The sequence below is a fragment of the Lemur catta genome, chromosome 13 (assembly GCF_020740605.2).
Source record: "Lemur catta isolate mLemCat1 chromosome 13, mLemCat1.pri, whole genome shotgun sequence".
Lineage (NCBI taxonomy): Eukaryota > Metazoa > Chordata > Mammalia > Primates > Lemuridae > Lemur > Lemur catta.
In genome coordinates, this window is record NC_059140.1 from 64,936,235 (window position 1) to 64,955,770 (window position 19,536).

Sequence of the window (19,536 nt, forward strand, 5' to 3'; positions counted from 1 at the left end):
AAAAATATATATAGAAAAAATTAGCCGGGCATGGTGGCGCATACCTGTAGTCCCAGCTACTTGGGAGGCTGAGGCAGTAGGATCGCTTAAGCCCAGGAGTTTGAGGTTGCTGTGAGCTAGGCTGATGCCACAGCACTCTAGCCAGGGCAACAAAGTGACACTCTGTCTCAAAAAAAAAAAAAAAAAAAAAAAAAGGTATAGAGGGTTTGGAGTGGGGAAAGTTTGAATGTAAGTAGACCTGTTTGGCTATCATAATAGGTTTAAGTAAGTTGATGAAAGTATGAACTAGTACCAGTAAGTATAGGAAAGGTTAAGGGAAGAAAAATTTGAAATGTTAAGAGATAAAGTGAGTAGAATTTAGACCTTGTTTCTCGGTGGCAGTATTTCCAAGAAGCAAAAGGCAATACAGATTTGGGATTAATCAGTTATTTAAAGGGTTGATGAAAATATGGGTATGAAGTAAGATGGCCTGGGGGGAGGCTGTGTTTCAGAAAGAGGACTAAAAATTTAACTCTAAGGAATTCCCCGCATTTGAACAATGGCAGCAAGGGAAGAAGAACCAACAAAGGTGTTTTTGGAAGCATGAACTGAAACAGAGTGGGGGAAATATAAGGCAGAGTTTTAGCAGGTTCCAGATCATACAGGGTCTTGGATATCAGATTAAGAGTCACATATCTTTTTCATTTAGCTAATAAGGAGCCAAAGAATAAATGGTGAAATTCTTATTTTGGATTGATAGCTCATTCTACATGAGTGTATGGAGCGTAGATTTTAGTGGAGACGAGTTGGGAAGGCATATTGGTGGTGGTTTTGTGGTAAAGACGAGAGAAAATTAGGACTGAAGCACTAGGAATGAAAAGGCTTGAGTAGGCTTGAGACATACTTAGATAATAAATTTGCTGGATTTGCTGTGGGTGGTAAGGAAAAAGAAGAGTCAAGAGTAATACCCAGCTTTCTAACTTTGATTTTAGGGTAGGACTCAACAGAAAGAGCAGCAGGGAGAGGTATAAAGCAACAGGAATGAGTTAAGAATTTGTGAGCTGATGACTAGTGAGGATGCTGGAGAGGAAGTTGGGTTAGAATATTGGAGAAGAATGCTGGAGACAATCAGCTGGGTTTTAGATTTTAATATGCTTGTGTGGTATTAGAAGCAAAACTAAGTATTGACCCTGAGGACTAGAGGAAAAAATTTGGACTGATTAAGTCAATGTGTGTTCATTTGTTTTCTAGTTACTCTGCTGCTTAAAATTAATTTGCAACTACAGTCATTCTGTAGCATTTGATTTTCTTGCCTTTTTTAAAAGTTGTTTATCCATGGCTTGAGATGCCTAGACAATTTTGATAATCAAGCTGTTACAAATCTAGTTTATTTTACTGCTGGTACAAGTGAAATAAATCAGTTGTAGCAGACTAGTTATTTGCTAATGCTTGATTGTGGGTGACAGGCAGTAATAAGTGTGTCAGGGATCCCCAAGACCACCCCAATGTTTGATGATTGGCCAGAGGCACTCACGGAACTCAAAAGCTGTTATACTCATGCTTATAGTTTATTACAGCAAAAGGATACAGATTAAAATCAACAAAGACAAAAGGCAAAAAGGATGGGGTTCAGGAGAAACCACATATAAGCTTTCAGTTGTTCTCTCCTGGTGGAGTTGTATGGACAGCACTTAATTCTCCCAACGATGATGTGTGACAACATGTTTGTCCACCAGGTGAGCTCTTGAACCTTGGTGTCCAGGGGTTTTATTGAGAGGTCAGTCACATGGCAGTAACTGCCCATGTGGTTGACCTTAATTACTCAGTCTCCCAGCTCTTCCCAGAGGTCAAATTGATACAGCATGGCCCAGGGCTATGGGAAAACAAAGAGTTGTTTGCCATAAATCACATTGTTAGCATAAACTATCTAGCACAGCCCAAGGTGTCAGGTATACAAAGACATTATTATCAGGCAGGATATTCTGAGAGCTCAGACATTATCTCATAGAACCTGATCAAGGACCAGTCCTTTCTTTGGAATGTGCAGGATTTGAGCACCCAAAGCCCACTGAGTTACCCTTTACTGCATATAAGGATTAAGTATAAACACATAATTGTAACTTGCTTAATTCTAGTTGGCTGTGAAGCCTGTGTAATGTTAACATTCCATGGACATTCCGTAGACATCTAATCTTTTAGAAAATGCTGTACTTACATATAGCAGTTCTTAGTAATGTTGCCTAACAGAACATTATTTATTAGTATATTTACTGGAGATGGCAGAAATCAGTGAAGCTCTTGTAGTTCAGCACATCCTTATTTTAACACTTTTGAATGCTGGAGATTTTCCTTTGGTTCACATAACACAAGATTTCAAGAAAATTGAGTTCAGAACATTGACCCTGTAGAGTTGTCAAACTCGTGCACACCTTTATGTGTGGGTGTATCTCTCCCCTGTTGTGTGTCTAGAGATCAGCTTTCTAGAAGTCTTCAAGTATCTGAAATATTACTAAAGTAACAACTTTAAAAGTTTTCCAGCAGTGAAAAGCGGACACAATAGTGAAAAATAATTAAACTAGACCAGGATTGCTGAAGACCTTGTTGGTACATGATTAATCAGATTATTAACTAGAAGGAAAAGAATATACTCATTGACTATTAGTGGCCATAGAAGCCAGGTAGTTTAGCATAGAAATCAAAAAGAAGGGAAAACCAAGAAAAAAGAAAAGTAGACAGGGAAATTATAAAATAGCAGAAGAGTTCAGATGGGAAAAGACAGTGACAGGTAAAATTACAAGCATCAAAGACATTTGGCAGCTGTTAACCAGATAATAGAAATAAGGAAAGCAAAGTTAGAAGTAACTAGAATGGCCCAATAATCCTGTGCTGTGAATTTCAGAATTATAAGGGGTGTTTGTTTGTTTTGTTTTGTTTTCCTCAGACAGGTTCTCACTCTGTCACCCAGGCTGGAGTGCAGTGATGCCATCGTAGTTCACTGTAGCCTCCATCTCCTGGACTCACGTGATCCTCCTGCCTCAGCCTCCCAAGTAGCTAGGACTTCAGGGGTGTGCCATCATGCCCAGCCAAGAGTTTTTTTAAATGAAGATTTCCATGAAGGTCCAGCATATTAAGAAAAACAAAACAAAACAATTAAGCTGGGCATGGTGGCACACGCCTGTAGTCCCAGCTACTTGGAAGGCTGAGGCAGGAAGATTGCTTGAGCCCAGGAGTTTGATTTCAGCCTGGGCCACGTATCGAGACCCCATCTCTAGAAACAGAAATTAGAGACTACAAGAGTCTGCAGTTTCAGGGGGAATAAGATCTAGCTCTAGTTTACCTTCCCCCGTCAGCCTTTGAGATGTTGTCATGGGAAACCTTACTGAAAACCATAACCGATCTTAGTCTAGAATCCTTAAACATTTTATTATTTTAGACTTCTATATATTAGTTAGAAAAAAATGGTTTTCTGCTAATAGCAAGGGCCATGTAATGAAAACAAAGTAGCCTCCCAAAACATCACAGGGCAAGGCAACATGTCATTCTGCACAGGGTTCTGTTTCGTGGACACAGTTTATTTAAACGTACTATTATGGATAGGCATTTAAGCTATTTCCTGAATTTTGCAAATACAAATAATATACCAGTGAATATTCTTGTGCATTTTCATATTATTGGAAGCATATCTTCAGGGTACATTCCTAGAAGTGGGATTGCTGGGTTAAAGTGAATGCATTTGTAATTTTATTACATAGTGCCAAATTCTTTGCTTTAGGGGTTGTGTCATTTTGCCTTCCCAACAGCAGCAACAAAAGTGACTTTCTCTGTATCCGTGCCAAGAGAGTATGTTGTCACATTTTAAATTTTTGCTTGTCTGATAGGTGAGAAACTGTATCTCAGTTTTAATTTGCATTTTATTTATTATGAGTGAAGTTGAACATTATTTCATTTGTTTAAGGGTCATTTTTATTTGTATCTTTGCAAATAGACTTCATATTGTCCATTTTTCTATCAAAGTTTGCTTTTTCTTAGCTTTTAAGTGTTCTTTGTATATTAAGAATATGAGCTCTTTCTGATACATATTTCAAATACTTTCCTAGTTTGTCTTTTGTCTTCGTGATATGTTGTACCATGTGAACTTTTTAAAAATCAAATTTGTCAATCTTTTTTTTTTGTTGTATATAGATTCTGAGTTATAGATATTTTATGTTAAAGGAATATCTATAAATTCCTATTTTTGTGTTTTATATCAAGAGTGTGTGAATTTTTCAGCATCTGTGGAGATAATCTATGATTTTTGTCCTTAAATCTATTAACAAGTCTTATGTTAATGATATTCCTAAAATTGAGCCATCCTTGTATTCCTTGAATAATTCTACTTGATCATTGTATGTTATTTTCTCAATGTGGTATGTGATTCTGTTTAATATTATATTTTATTTCAGAGCTTTACATCAGTGCTCACATAAGTGATCTACAGTTTAGCTTTTGTGCTATTAGGTATCATTTATATTGTAGATATTAATATATCTATTCATATTGATACAATTAGTTGATAATGCTACTAATCATTTATAAATAATAAATTATGTAATTATACTTTATTTTTTTTTATGCTTTTATTGCTTTATTAAAGTTTAGGTATTAATGTTATGCTTCCTTCCTTTTCTGTATGCTTTGGAACAATTTTTATAGCATTGAGTCTGTCTGATCTCTGAAGATATGGCAGTTTCCCTCTTTAGTCCTTTTGGGTCCTGGTACTTTTTTTGTGGGGTTAGTTTCTTGATAATTTTCTCTTTTCACCATGGAAGTTGGCTTGTTTAAGCTGTCTCTACCGAGGCCAATTTTTGTAAACTATTATCCTAGGAAATTATTCATTGCATCTAGATTTTCAACTTGCATGTAAGTATACAGAGTAGTCTCTATATAGTTTTTTTATTTTAATTTATTGTTTCAAGGGTTATTTTCTTTACCATTTCTCATTTTGTATATTTGTGCTTCCTTCCCCCTTTTTTCTAAGTTAGCTAGGACTTTTTCTTTTTTAATTTTTTCAGAGAACCAGGGTTTCAGTTTATTAGTTAGATGGATGGTTTTTCTGTTCTTTATTTATTACCTCATTACTTTGTGTTTTTCATTGACACATCATAATCACCCCAGATCCATAGTTTACATTATGGTTCAGTCACTCTTGATATTGGGCATTCTGTGGATTTGGACAAATTTGTTTAAATTTTTAAGGCTTTTAATTTTCCTTTGATCACTATTTTAGATAAATCTTATAGATTCTAATAGGTGGTATTTTTGTTATAATTTTTTAGAAATTATATAATTTTTTATAATTATTTTCCCTAAGAGCTGTTTAATATGTTATTCAATCTCTATATAAAAACTCCTTTTTGGTTTTTATTTTATTAATATCTACTTTTATTGTCTTGTGATAGGTTTGTAATACTTCTGATTTATATAATTTATTAATGTTTTCTTTGGGCCTAATATGATTTTTGTGCTTCATATGCAAGTTATATTATTCATTATCAGGGTATAAATACAAGGTTTATATCTTTACTTTTTGTCTACTTGACCTCCCTTATACTGACAGTAGTGTGTTAAAACCTCTTATTATTAGCATGATTTTATATATTTTTCTTGTATCTTTTTATTATCGGCTTTATAACATTGATTACAGGATTATTTGGTGAATAGATGATTATAGCTATTGTATCTTTATTATACATTATGGGATTTAACTTCATAAAGTATCTTTATTTCTTTTTTATAATGCTTTTTAGCCTATTGGTCTGTTAGCAGGATTGCAGTCCCTACTTTCTTTTTATCATTAATTTAAGATACCTTTGCTCATCCCTTTATTTTTAGCCTTTCCAGATTCCTTTAGGTCTATCTCTTGTATATAGCATAAAGTTGGGTTTTGTGTTGAGAGCCAATTTCAAAATCTTTTACTTATTATAGGTGAGTTAAGCCTATTCACATAGATTGATGTGAATGATATATTTGGTTTCAACTCTCTAATATTATTTTGTGTAATAATTTCTGTGTGTTTTTATTCTCTGCTTAGTATGCTTTTCTCTTTTTAAAATTTCTTTTGGTATTTGGGAAGGTTTGTGTTTTTGTTCTAGTGGTTACCTTTGTACTTATTATTTCAATACCTTTTAAATGCCCTTTTCTTTTTTACTGTCTGTTTTGACAGTTTTAAATAGTATTGTTTGACTCTATTACTTGCGCAGTGACACGTGAGCTTATTCTATTTTCTCTTGCCTCATCCTCCCATTTTTGAATCTGTAGGCTTATGTCTTTTGCCAGATTTAGGACGTTTTCCACCATTATTTCTTCAAATGTTTTTTTCAACTCCACCTCTCCTTGTAGGGATCCTGATGACACAAATGTTAGATGTATTGCAATTGGGCTACAAGTTCCTGAGGCTCTGTTCATTCCAATATTCTAATCTTTTTTTTTTTTTTTCTGTTATTCAGATTGGATGATTTCTATTGATCTTTCTTTGAGTTCATTGATTTTTTTCCCCCTACTGTGTGTCTTTTTTTCCTGCTGAAACTTCCTATTTATTTTTAATTTGTTTCAAATGTGTTCACAATTGTTCACTTATGCATTTGTATGATAGTTACTTTAAAATCTTTGTCAAGTCCTTGTCAGATAATTCCAGTGTCTGTGTCATCTCAGTGTTGGCATCTGTTCACTATCTTTTCTCTTTTGAGTTGAGATTTTCCTGGTTCTTGGTATGATGAGTTATTTTCAGTTGTAGCCTGCACATTTGGGGTGTTATGCTGTGAGACTGGTTTCTGTGTAAATCTTGTTACCTCATACTACCATACTGGGTAGTAGCCAGGCTTTGTTTCCACACGTGGCATCTCTAGACACCTCCAGCAGGGAGGCCTCTTCACTGCCTTGGTGGGTGGTAGATGGGCACAGCTCTCAGGCACAGCTTCTGTCCTCCAATTTTTGAAGTTGGAATATTTCTATTTTCCCAGAACGTGTGACATTTACAAGTTACTCTTCTCTTTATCCCCACATTTGTCCTAGTTCTTCACCTACAATGAAATATATCAAATGCTCATTATTACTCCTTTTGCTCAAGTTTTCTCAGTCATCTGTTCAATGAATAAAGCACATTCTCTAGTTAAGGGATCAGTAAACTTTTCTGTAAAGGTTCAAAGAGTTAATATTTTAGGCTTTTTGGCCATGTGGTCTCTGTCCCACTAAAGTAGACACCCCTCTTCTCTTCTCTGAAGTCTCTTTCCCATGGTCTTGGGGCAAGAGATCCAGACAGAAGCTGTAATTGAATTTTTTCTCTTCTTACAGGTAATTGGACGCTTTTAGTGTTCTCTGACTCCTAGTAATGCTGAAGGTGTGGGTTATATGTCATTTTATCTGCTCTTCTTATTCATCTATGTGCTTTTTTGAAGGATATGTGAATTCAGGTGCATTCTATTGTTATAGGGCGACGAGATATCTCTATAATTTGGATAATCTAATAGGACACATCTCTGGATATCACATGAAGTTTCCTCTGTGGTAACACAAGGAAAGCCACACATAAGCTCTTTGACCTTGAATGAATCACCAAATCTCTGAGCCTGTTTTCTTTTATGTATTTGCAAAATTAGTATGGCGTAGGGCATGGTTTATACTCCATGCTTTTCAGTTGGGAAAATATTTCAAGGGATTTGCAAATAATTTTTTTCCTCAAATGAAGTTAAAGTGCCAAATCATTTCTTTTATCTGCTTACTTTAGTAGTCTGAAAAATTGTGTTACTAAGTATTTTTGAAAACCAGTAGAGTAGGCAGATGATCTTTTTGGTCTCTTTTAGACTTGAAGCAACATGGTATATTGGCCTCATTCTGTAAATAGTGTTCCGTGTGATTTTTAGGTACCTAATTTGTGAGGACAGGGAGAATTACTTTTTTGCCTGTTTTAAAATTATCTGTCTGATACATAAATGCAAAAATCGGGATAGAAGTTGTCCCAGACTTCAGTGTCTCATTTTTGTGAAGAGTGATCTGAGATAGGCATTGAGAGAAAGATAAGGTACCTGCTAGTTAATAGATTAATCAGGTAAGCAGATGTTTTTGCCACTAAGCTCAAATGTAAACTTTGGTACTTTTTCTGTCACCACTCCTGAGGTAAGCATTCAAACAAATATGTACACTGGTTATTTTTTATTTCCTGTAGATTCTTGTAGACACTGTTTGGGCTCTGTCCTACTTGACAGATGGAGGTAACGAGCAGATACAGATGGTTATTGACTCAGGGGTTGTGCCATTTCTTGTGCCCCTTCTGAGCCACCAGGAAGTAAAAGTTCAAGTAAGTATTTTTAAATTTTTCTTATTTGTATAGAGTTGTGTTTGCTCTAACAAGTTAACTTGTACAACCAGGCTTCAATTCTGTCTATAAGTGCTTATTCTCCATATTTCTCCTCCTAGTCTCCTGAGCCTAATTTTATTGATTTCCAAATCTTTATCTCACCCAGATTCTTTGCTGAATGTCAGACCCATGTAGATACATGTTCTTGACCCTTTAGACATACCCCCTAAGAACTCATTCAGGCATTCCATTGTCATTTCAACCAGAAAAAAAGAAACAATCTTCTCCCACAAACCTGCTTTTCTTCCTTATCCTTTTGCAATGGGCAACGTGGTTGAAGCCAGAAACCTTGTTTCCTCCTTTCAATTCCTATTTCACTACAAAATCTTTTCAATTTTTCTTATATAGCTTTCAAATCCATCTCTCCTTATCTATCTAGAGCCACTGATTTAGTTTAAGACTCATTTTCTTTCCCCCAGATAATTGCAGTTAGCCTCTTCTGACTGTACTCTTGCTTTGTCTTCCCCCCACTCTAATTAGGTGTAGGTAGCCAATAGAGCCGTTCATCCTGCTTTTGCCAAGGTGACTTGCTAGATGGAAATGCACACCTATTCCAGGCCTTTATTAAAATATTTCTATGATGCCAATTTAGTAATGGATTAATATAGTTGTTAAAAAAATGGGACTTTATGTTTTTTAATTTCCTTTTATTTTTTGAATCTTTTCCAACAATTTTTCCATAAAGTTCCAGTTTTTCACAAAAGTCTATTTGTTTAAAATTCAGAATTGCTTTCTGTCTGCTTAATGCTTTGTGTAAGGATAAAATAAGTGTTAATGATTCACTCCTTGCATTTTATATTTTCTCAGGATTATGAAAAATATAGAATCAGTTTGATATAAGCAAATAAACTTAATAGAAAACGTTTTATTCTCCACCCTAGACCGCAGCACTCAGAGCAGTTGGCAACATAGTAACTGGCACCGATGAGCAGACCCAGGTTGTTCTCAATTGTGATGTCCTGTCACACTTCCCAAATCTCTTATCACACCCAAAAGAGAAGATAAATAAGGTAAGACAAATAATGTCCTCATCATAGTTTGTTCTTTCTCTTTCTTTACCTCCATTTTAACTGTCCTCTTGTTTCTATTTCTGCTTATTTGTGATTTTCTTCCACACCACTACAGTGAGGATGAGGATTATTTTAAATCACCGCTATGATTGTTTTGTGTCAACTTTTAATTGCTTCCTTTAAGTGCCATCCTGAACATCACAGAATATTTTTAGACTACCTGTGTTTTTATTTAAATAGACTGAGCTGTAGTAACAGCCATTAAATTAATAGCCACTAGGAGAAGGTGCATACACAATCTGCCACTTGCATGGCTGGTATCTTTTTTAAACAAACAAGTTATAATTTAATCTCCCCACAAAATTAGATTGGACCTAAAGATGAAGTGGTGGCTAAATTCAAGGATCATAAAAAATTGCTCTTTTAGGCCGGGCGTGGTGGCTCACGCCTGTAATCCTAGCACTCTGGGAGGCCAAGGCGGGTAGATTGCTCAAGGTCAGGAGTTCAAGACCAGCCTGAGCAAGAGCGAGACTCCGTCTCTACTAAAAATAGAAAGAAATGATCTGGCCAACTAAAAATATATATAGAAAAAATTAGCCGGGCATGATGGCACATGCCTGTAGTCCCAGCTACTTGGGAGGCTGAGGCAGAAGGATTGCTTGAGCCCAGGAGTTTGAGGTTGCTGTGAGCTAGGCTGACGCCACGGCACTCACTCTAGCCTGGGCAACAGAGTGAGACTCTGTCTCAAAAAAAAAAAAAAAAAATTTGCTCTTTTAAAGATTTTAAACTTGATAGGCAAATTTATTAATTGTGTAATATGTACTTAAGTACTTGTCTTTTTATTTCTGGCTTATTTCACATAGCATGTTTTCAGGGTTCATCCATTTTGAGGCATGTATCAGAATTTCATTCTTTTTATGGCTGAATAAATATTCTATTGTATGTATATACCACAGTTTGTTTACCCACTCACCTGTTGATGGACACTGGGTTGTTTTTACCTTTTGGTTATTATGGATAATGATGCAATGAACATTGACACACAAATATCTGTTTGAGTTCCTGCTTTCTATTTCTTTGGGTGTACAAGTGGAAGTAGCATTACTGGGTTGTATGGTCTTCTGTGTTTAGCTTTTTGAGGAACCACCAAACTGTTTTCCATAGCAGTTGTACTATTTTACATTCCCATCAGCAATGAATGTATGAGAGTCCTGATTTCTCCACATGCTTGCTAACGCTTATTTTCCATTTTTAAAAAATTATTATTGTAAACCTCCTAGTAGATGTGAAGTGGTATCTCATTGTGATTTTAATTTGCATTTAGTTTAATGCGGGTTTTTTGTTGTTGTTTTGTTTTTGTTTTGTTTTGTTTTGGAGGCAGTCTCGCTTTGTTGCCCTGGCTAGAGTGCAGTGGCATCATCATAGTTCACTGCAACCTCAAACTCCTGGGCTCAAGGGATCCTCCTGTCTCAGCCTCCCAAGTAGCTGGGACTACAGCATGCACCACCACACCTGGCTGATTTTTTCTATTTTTAGTAGAGACAGAGTCTCTCTCTTGCTGGTCTCCAACTCCTGAGCTCAAGGGATGCTCCTGCCTTTGCCTCCCAAAGTTCTGGGATTATAGGCGTGAGCCACCTTGCTCGGCAGTTAATGCAGTTTTATCTGCCTAAAATGCTATCATCCCCTAAATCCAGCAGAATTGATCATTTCTTCTTCTACGTCATAACTTTATTTATGTGGTTGCTTGAGTATAATTTGACTATTGGATTATTACAGAAAAGTATGTTGTCAAAAATCACATTTTATGGGCACATTTGTTCCATTGAAGAGAAAAAAGCCAGAGACTTTCAGACTCTGGGCCAGTTACTTTTACTGTAGAAATTTCAGTAATACAGGTGATTTTTGTAGCTGAATGAGTTCCGTAATTGGAAACAGCTGAGAAGTGAGGCAGCTGGACAGAAGTGTGGAGAGAGAGGCTCCGGTCTGTGATGCACTATGCTCTTAAGTGAAGGTTTCATGGGGAGAGGAAAAGTTGATATATTTTAGATACCTTCTCATTTTCACCAAGTAGTTAGTTGCTGCAAAAGTTTTTTGCTTTATGAGTTTGTTATTTGCATTTTGAGACTTGTCACACGGGACCCTGGAAATAGAAGTGACCAACTTGGTTTTTTTCCCTCAACATTTTTGAAAAATTTTAAACCTGCAAAAATTTTGCAGGAATAGTATAATGGACACCCATATACTGTAAACAAAGATTCACCATTTATTAATGTTACCACAGTTGAATGGCAAAATAAATTTACAGTATGTAACTCTTTCAATTATGAAGGAGGAAGGTACACATTTGACATTAACTTGTAAACAGGTCACTAAACTTGTTTGTTTATGGCTTATAAACCCTTTAAGGTTAGAATAATATTTAGGTTATATAGACCCATCCTAGACTAGTTAGATGCTTTATTGCTATGAAATACTTGAATGACTGTATCTTGTGAGTAAATGCTTTTAAAATAAAACAATTCACCTTTCTTTGAAGTAGTTTTAACCAAGTTTTCAGAAATTCAGTCATATATTTATTTCTACCTGACTTTTAGAGAGAGCTAATATACAGAAATATAAGTTCCATGAATAAAGATTTTTGTCTGTTTTGTTCACTTCTGTATCACTATTGCCTAGAATAAATCCTAGTTTATAGTAGGCTTATATTAATATATTTTTGAATGGATAAGCACCAGGTTAATTGGGCCCAAATATTATAAATGGAAGTTTCCTTATAACTTGTTCAAGTGGGAGATTTCATATAACCTAATCACATTTTAGATGCAATCTCTTTAACACAACTCAGGTGATTTTATTATTGTATATGTAAAATATGTTAAAAATAAAATATAAAAGCTTTTTTTTTTTTTTTTTTTTTTTGTGAGACAGAGTCTCGCTCTGTTGCCCGGGCTAGAGTGCTGTGGCATTAGCCTAGCTCACAACAACCTCAAACTCAGGAGCTCAAGCAATCCTTCTGCCTCAGGCTCCCGAGTAGCTGGGACTACAGGCATGCACCACAATGCCTGGCTAATTTTTTCTATGTGTTTTTAGTTGTCTAGCTAATTTATTTTTTAGTAGAGATGGGGTCTGGCTCTTGCTCAGGCTGGTCTCGAACTCCTGAGCTCAAATGATCCGCCCGCCTCGGCCTCCCAGAGTGCTAGGATTACAGGCATGAGCCCCTGCACCCGGCCAATATAAAAGCATTAAAGGCATAATTTTTCAAATAAAGATGCCTTGTATTTTTTTAATTATAGGAAGCAGTGTGGTTCCTTTCCAACATAACAGCAGGCAACCAGCAACAAGTTCAAGCTGTAATAGATGCTGGATTAATCCCTATGATTATTCATCAACTTGCTAAGGTCAGTCATGTTATAAATTCATCATGTCTATTAATCTGTTATAACCAAGACTTTTTGGAAAGAGAATTTATTTTATGATTTCATTTTTAACCTTCAGGGAGACTTTGGAACACAAAAAGAAGCTGCTTGGGCAATCAGCAACTTAACAATAAGTGGCAGAAAAGATCAGGTGAGTTTGAAAAAACTGTTAACTGTCATGATTGTTATTATTGGAAAGTACATTACTCTCATGTTTAGTAATTGCTGATTGTTTTTAAGCTCTGTACTGTGTTCTTTTTGGGGAAAAGATTATTATTATGTTTTGTTTTTATTTTTAAAGAGACAAGGTTTCACTGTGTTGTCCAGGCTGAAGTGCAGTGGCTATTCACAGGCACAGTCATAATGTGCTACTGCCTGGAACGAACTCCTGGGCTCAAGCAATCCTTCTGTCTCAGGCTTCCTGAGTAGCTGGGACTATAGGCATGAGCCACTGTGCCCAGCTAGGGAAAAGATAATTATATAAATAAAAATAATTTCTTCTCTTTTGTTTTCTAGGTTGAGTACCTTGTACAACAGAATGTAATACCACCGTTCTGTAATTTACTGTCAGTAAAAGATTCTCAAGTGGTTCAGGTGGTTCTAGATGGCCTAAAAAACATTCTGATAATGGCTGGTGAGGAAGCAAGCACAATAGCTGAAATAATAGAGGAATGTGGAGGTAAGAGTGGATTGATTGGAGAAAAGTGGTTGTGAGCCCCTGGAATTCCGAAACATTAGTTCTTTAAAGTCAATTATTAGAAAGAAAATTATTAGGATATGTTGTTAAAATGATTACAATATGTTGCTATTCTTTTTTTGCTACATGCGTATTCTAAGAGGATTTTCCAGAAGACAGTCCATACTTGGCAAAACTGATTGTGAAAGTTACTCTGTAGCCTTGCTAGAGATTGTTGTTGCTTCTTAGGAAACCTAATACCTCTCTTGAAGTCATGATGCATGAGAGCAAATTAAAAGCCTATAGAACCACTACCATAGATACATTTAAAATTTAAAATCTTTGTTTAATCTAGCATTTCTCAGACTCCTTGACAGTGAAACCCTTTTTTTAGGTTGTACCTGTTATTTGATTCTGTAGACCCCACTTTGGGAAATACTATTTGAGATTGTTGGAAAAGGTTAATGATTTCTGAGTCATCTTGATAATTTTGTTTCAGTCCTATCAGTTGTAATGGTTCTTATGACTGCCACAACTGTATGCTGAAGTTAATACAGAAGCTACTTTGAAATTTTAATGAGAAAGAATTTGAGTGAAAGAAGTGATTTGAAATACTGTGTCATCATTTCTCTGGTAATTACATATGAAACATATATTTTTTAATTCTATTTGTTTATTTTTTATTTTTTATTTTTTTTGAGACAGAGTGTCACTTTGTTGCCCGGGCTAGAGTGAGTGCCGTGGCGTCAGCCTAGCTCACAGCAACCTCAAACTCCTGGGCTTAAGCGATCCTACTGGCCTCAGCCTCCCCAGTAGCTGGGACTACAGGCATGCACCACCATGCCCGGCTAATTTTTTCTATATATATATTTTAGTTGGCCAGATTCTTTCTTTCTATTTTTAGTAGAGACGGGGTCTCACTCTTGCTCAGGCTGGTCTCGAACTCCTGACCTCAAGCAATCCACCTGCCTCGGCCTCCCAGAGTGCTAGGATTACAGGCGTGAGCCACTGCGCCCAGCCCTATTTGTTTATTTTTTCTTTAATTTTTTATATATAGAGAGATCTCATTATGTTGCCCAGACTGGTCTCAAACTCCTGGACTTGAGTGATCTGCCTGCCTAGGCCTCCCAAAGTGCTAGGATTACAGGCCTAAGCCACCACACCCAGCCTAAAATTCTATTTTAAAAGGCACCTATTCAATATGTATTAACATGTCCAAACTTTAAATTAGTTTGCCATAATATCATGTTTTATTTTTTATATTTTATTGACTACTTTGTATGAATTTCTACTCAGTGTATTTTTTTTAAGAGAAAACAAACGTGATAGCATTGTAGCATACTCATACTAGAAGGATTTCTTAATAACAAGAAGAAATTATCCCAAAGATTTTAAGGATTCTTGTCCAAGGTCACAGAAGTAGGTAGTGATAGAAGCAAAATTAAAATCCATATATTCTTACTATTGATTTTCTGCTAATTCTGGTTTTACAATGTTTTACTTTTTAAGATAATTAAATTTTAGCATTGTAGTTAGGTTTGTAACTTCGCCCTGTTAGTTTGAGCAACTTAGAGAACTGTTACTCTTCAGCTTTTTATCAATATAGTTGCTTCTGTCTATGGAAGTAATAATTAGGGTACGTATTTACTTAGTATTTTGCAATTTTATAAGGCACTTTACATGCATATCTTTGACACCTATTTTCCCATTTTTCTGGTTTGTTCATTACTATATAAAGGAAAAATGCAACTCTTTCAAAATAACGTCAAAAAGACATTTCAAGGAAGAATATTGTTAAGGTTTGAAATTTATAAACATGCATATGATGCATGGAGTAAATATATTGGAAATATAAATGAAGGCATTCTGTGATTACTGTTCCGAAAAATTATTTCCCCAAGTTCATTGTGGCTGTAGGACATAGACCCCTATGTACTTTTTTTAAAGAAAGTTCTTCAAAATTTAAAGCTTATCTTCTGTTAATACCAGTTAGTCATTAAGTTTCCAAAAACTTAGTTTTATAATTATATAAAAGTAATAACATTTGGAAAACAAAGAGAAAGATAAAAATCACTATATTAGCATGATTCTATTAAAACAATCTGGGGAGATACCAGTTCAATACTGTCACTAATTTGTCCTGTAACTTGAAATAAATCCCTTTACATGTCTGTGCGACAGCTTCCTCGTCTGTCAAGTGGAGTGTTTAGGTGTTTTTTTAAGACTGCCTGCCTCAGAGACCAGGACTCCTCAAGGGCTTCTAAGGAGGAAAAAATTAGTGGGATTCTGGTTCCATTATCATTTTAGGTGAGGGAGCAAGGTGTCCTGAGTTCCTTAGGATTTCTCCATGATTAAAATGAGCACAGTTTTCAGTGGTATCTCCTTATGAATTATTTAGTTATTTTGGTTACTTTATTTTTATCAGGTTTGGAGAAAATTGAAGTTTTGCAGCAACATGAAAATGAAGACATATATAAATTAGCATTTGAAATCATAGATCAGTATTTCTCTGGTGATGATGTAAGTATAAAAATATGGTGTGTCTGCATGTAAATTAAAACCTATACATAATATAAATTAATTGAGAGTTTTCCTTTTAATATGATTTAAGTTTATATCATATTTCTATTAGATACCCCATCAGTCACTTAAATACTTTGACACTTCATTATAAGGTAAAATTGTGAAACAGTTCTTGTTTGATTTGTAATCTATTAACTGGGTAGAAATAGTAATTATATAAATGATACATGTTCAGATAGGTTAAATAAATCTACAGATACAAACAAGAAAGGGGCAGTTTTTAAATGTGTGTTCAATTTTAAATTGTTAAATTTCTTAATAAAATTATTACTAATTGACCCAATTGTTTTTGGGTGATTAAAACATTCATACAGAATTCTGTCCTACGAAGTAAAAGATCAATTCAGCTTACGCCATAATGTATAGTATCATAACATAATAGCGATTTTTTTCTTTTTATAGATCGATGAAGATCCCAGCCTCATTCCTGAAGCAACACAAGGAGGTACTTACAATTTTGACCCAACAGCCAACCTTCAAACAAAAGAATTTAATTTTTAAGTTCAGTTGAGTGCAGCATCTTTCCCACATCAATATGAAGCACCACCAGATGGCTACCAAATGATAAGAACAACAGCAACAAAAGGCTCCAAAACACACATGCCTCTTCGTTTTGATGCTTCTAAAGCAAGCCATGTCTCAGTCACTTTGCAGTTGCCAAAAGTCACTATCACATGGACTGTAAATGCATATGCATGATTTCCTAAACTGTTTTAGAATTCTCCTTAACAATCTCAACTACCCTATTTTTCCCTGTTCCCTGGTGCCACAGGCTGACAACTGCAGTCTCCAGTTTAGAATATTCCATAGTGGTGGCATGCCAGCTGCCCACTGATACTCCTTTGGAAAATGGTGCGCTGTGGATCAAGACACTTTGTGTGATGCATATACACGTTGGAAGACTAAAGAGGTGCAGTGTGATCTGAGCCTCCATCATTGTCCTCCACAAACATATTTTCATATTCTATATGTGGAAGAATAGATTTTAAAGTACAAGCCAAATGATTTTCATTGGTGGAACTGACACAAAAAACATAACTTAAGAAACTTGGTTATTGATAAAACAGATAAGTTTTAAAAAACTGTACTTCATTTACCAGTAATTGATGTGTTTATTATCTGCCTCAGAAGCCAGGGTTGGAGGGAGAACTTTAGATATGGATGGTAATGCTTTTGCCATTATACCTAATTTTTGAGAACAGCAAGTCCTATTTGACCACTCACTTCAGCCTGTGTGTTCCTGCTGTTTTGAAGTAATCAAATGCTGTGCATGGTATTTTACCTGAGCTGCAACCTGTTACGGACTTGAACTTCTGTTTAAGTTGAAAGCAAGAGTCCCTGACTATAAAGGAAAAAAAGCAAAAAAAAAAACAAAACCAAAAAAACTGCAAAGGTCTAAAATACCCATTGGTGATGTTTTAAAAAGAAAAAAATCTTGCTTTCAGCTTTCAGGAGTTAATTTTTTTGTTTTAATTTGATAATTGGATATGGTTGATTTATATTGGGTTTAAACTGTGGAGCTTTCATGTTTACTGTAATTTAGTCTTAAAATATTTTTTACTTAGTAACCAGTGCTTTTGATAATGTGGTTGGCAACAAACCAGCAACTATTTAGAAGTGTCATAAGACTTCATTCTTTGAGTATTGGGAAAGTTAATTCAGATCCTACTCTAACAGCATCTTCACATATTAAAAGATTCAGACAGGGATCTGTGTAGAGAAGTTATCTGCAGTTATTTAACATAAACCTGATTTGCAGTGATATTTAAGTAATTCTGCAAAATCTGGTCTTACTGTGTAAAGTCATTGCTTTTGGTAAATTGTCTGACCCAGTTACTATTGAAAGAATATGGATTTGAAAATTTTTAAACTAGATAATTTGTGCCGTCACAGAAATGGTTTTGTTGCTCTTGTTTACTGGGTGTAATTTCCCAATGCATTGATGTGAAGGGGTAGAAAATCTAAACTAACTTAGTTATCCAATGAGGGGTGTATTTACTGTGATGAAGATGAGACAGATGCCATCAGACCTTGTGAATCAGCTGGGGTGTTTTCACTGATAAACAACACATAGGTGTACATTCATTACAAATATTTGTATCTGCCAAGGTGGAGCCACTTTAAAGAGTGAGTTTTGTCTTGTATCTAAAGTGGATACAAGCGTATGTTTAAACTGCAAGATTTTTACTTGCTAGAGAATCTGTTTTAATATAGCAGTTTGGCCTCTGATTATTTATAGGTTTTATAAATTTTAGAATCAATTTCTCTTTAAGGTGGCTCAGATTTTTCAACTCTTGTGCACATAAAATTGAGTTGAAGTTCATTGTGCCTTTTTTTCTTTATCCAGATTTTGAGTTCAAGCTTCATACGGTAACTGCATCCTGTTCAGACAATATAGTCTAAATTTTTGAAACTGTGTGGTGTTCACTAAAAGTAGGAATAACAAAGTCAAAGCTAATTAAGGTCACAAACTTCGATGAAACCCTTAAAGTCCAAATCTTCTTGATATTATGAATTGTACCCCTTCTAGTTTAGTTTCTTCTGGATTCTCCGTAGTTAACTGACAGTTACCTTTTAAAATTTCCACACATTCAGATTAAAATTGGGCCTCTACTGTGACGATTCCTATTTCCTCTTGTGTTTTAAAGTGCAAACTAACATATAAGTAAACATTAGCATCAAGTAGTGCAGACACATGTATGCATTTGCTTGATTCAATTTGTTGTGACCTTACCAGTTTTGAATTGGAATTGCACCATTTCGTAGATAAAGGAAACTAAGTATATTGCTGCACTTTTAAGTTTTCAAAACAGTGTTTAAAAATCGCATTGTTTTTATTTTTTTTAAACTCAGTTAAAAAAGACTAAAACGTTCTTTCAAAAGAGGCATCTAAATGTGTTCCTAATTTTGTATATGGGCTTAGGTTTTGTAACCAATAAAAAAAGCTGCTATCAAATATGGTAAAACATTGAAAGACTTATTTCTGAAAATAATTACTCAGCTTTGTTTTGGTTAAATTTGGAATTATTTTTCAAAAATCAACCACAATGGAAGTGAATCATGAATTACTCTTTTACTGTATTTTAATATCTCTTTCCCACTAAAACAAACCAGGATGACCAATAACTGCTAGATTTGAAAGTATTTTGTGGCAAATAAGAAGTACCAAAATCTATGAATTTCCTAAGCTGCTGTAACAAAGTACCACAAACCAGGTGGTTTCAGACAATAGAAATTTATTTTCATACAGTTCTGGAGGCCAGAATTCTGAAATCAAGGTGATGGCTGGGCCAGACTCTCCTGAAGGCTTTCGTGGGAAGGATACTTCCTTGCCTCTTTCTAGCTTCTGGTGGTTACTGGCAGTCCTTGGCGTTCCTCGGCTTGCAGCTGCATCACTCCAGACTCTGCCTCTATCGTCACATGGCATCTCCCTCTGTGTCTCAGATTTCAGTAATATAACTCAGACAAAGGCCGTTTATT

At 35.3% G+C, this 19,536-nt stretch overlaps 1 protein-coding gene across 5 annotated transcripts in view; it reads left to right on the plus strand.

The window, feature by feature from the left end:
- KPNA3 (karyopherin subunit alpha 3) overlaps positions 1-19,016 on the plus strand; it is a 69,343-nt gene extending 50,327 nt beyond the window's left edge. For all 5 annotated transcript variants that reach the window (XM_045567575.1, XM_045567576.1, XM_045567577.1 and 2 more), the window contains 7 exons: positions 8,180-8,311; positions 9,253-9,381; positions 12,675-12,779; positions 12,877-12,948; positions 13,314-13,476; positions 15,899-15,993; positions 16,459-19,016. In XM_045567575.1, the coding sequence (XP_045423531.1) occupies positions 8,180-8,311; positions 9,253-9,381; positions 12,675-12,779; positions 12,877-12,948; positions 13,314-13,476; positions 15,899-15,993; positions 16,459-16,557 (795 nt within the window). In that variant the 3' untranslated portion in view covers positions 16,558-19,016. The remainder of the gene's footprint in view (positions 1-8,179; positions 8,312-9,252; positions 9,382-12,674; positions 12,780-12,876; positions 12,949-13,313; positions 13,477-15,898; positions 15,994-16,458) is intronic.
- Positions 19,017-19,536: the final 520 nt, after the last annotated feature.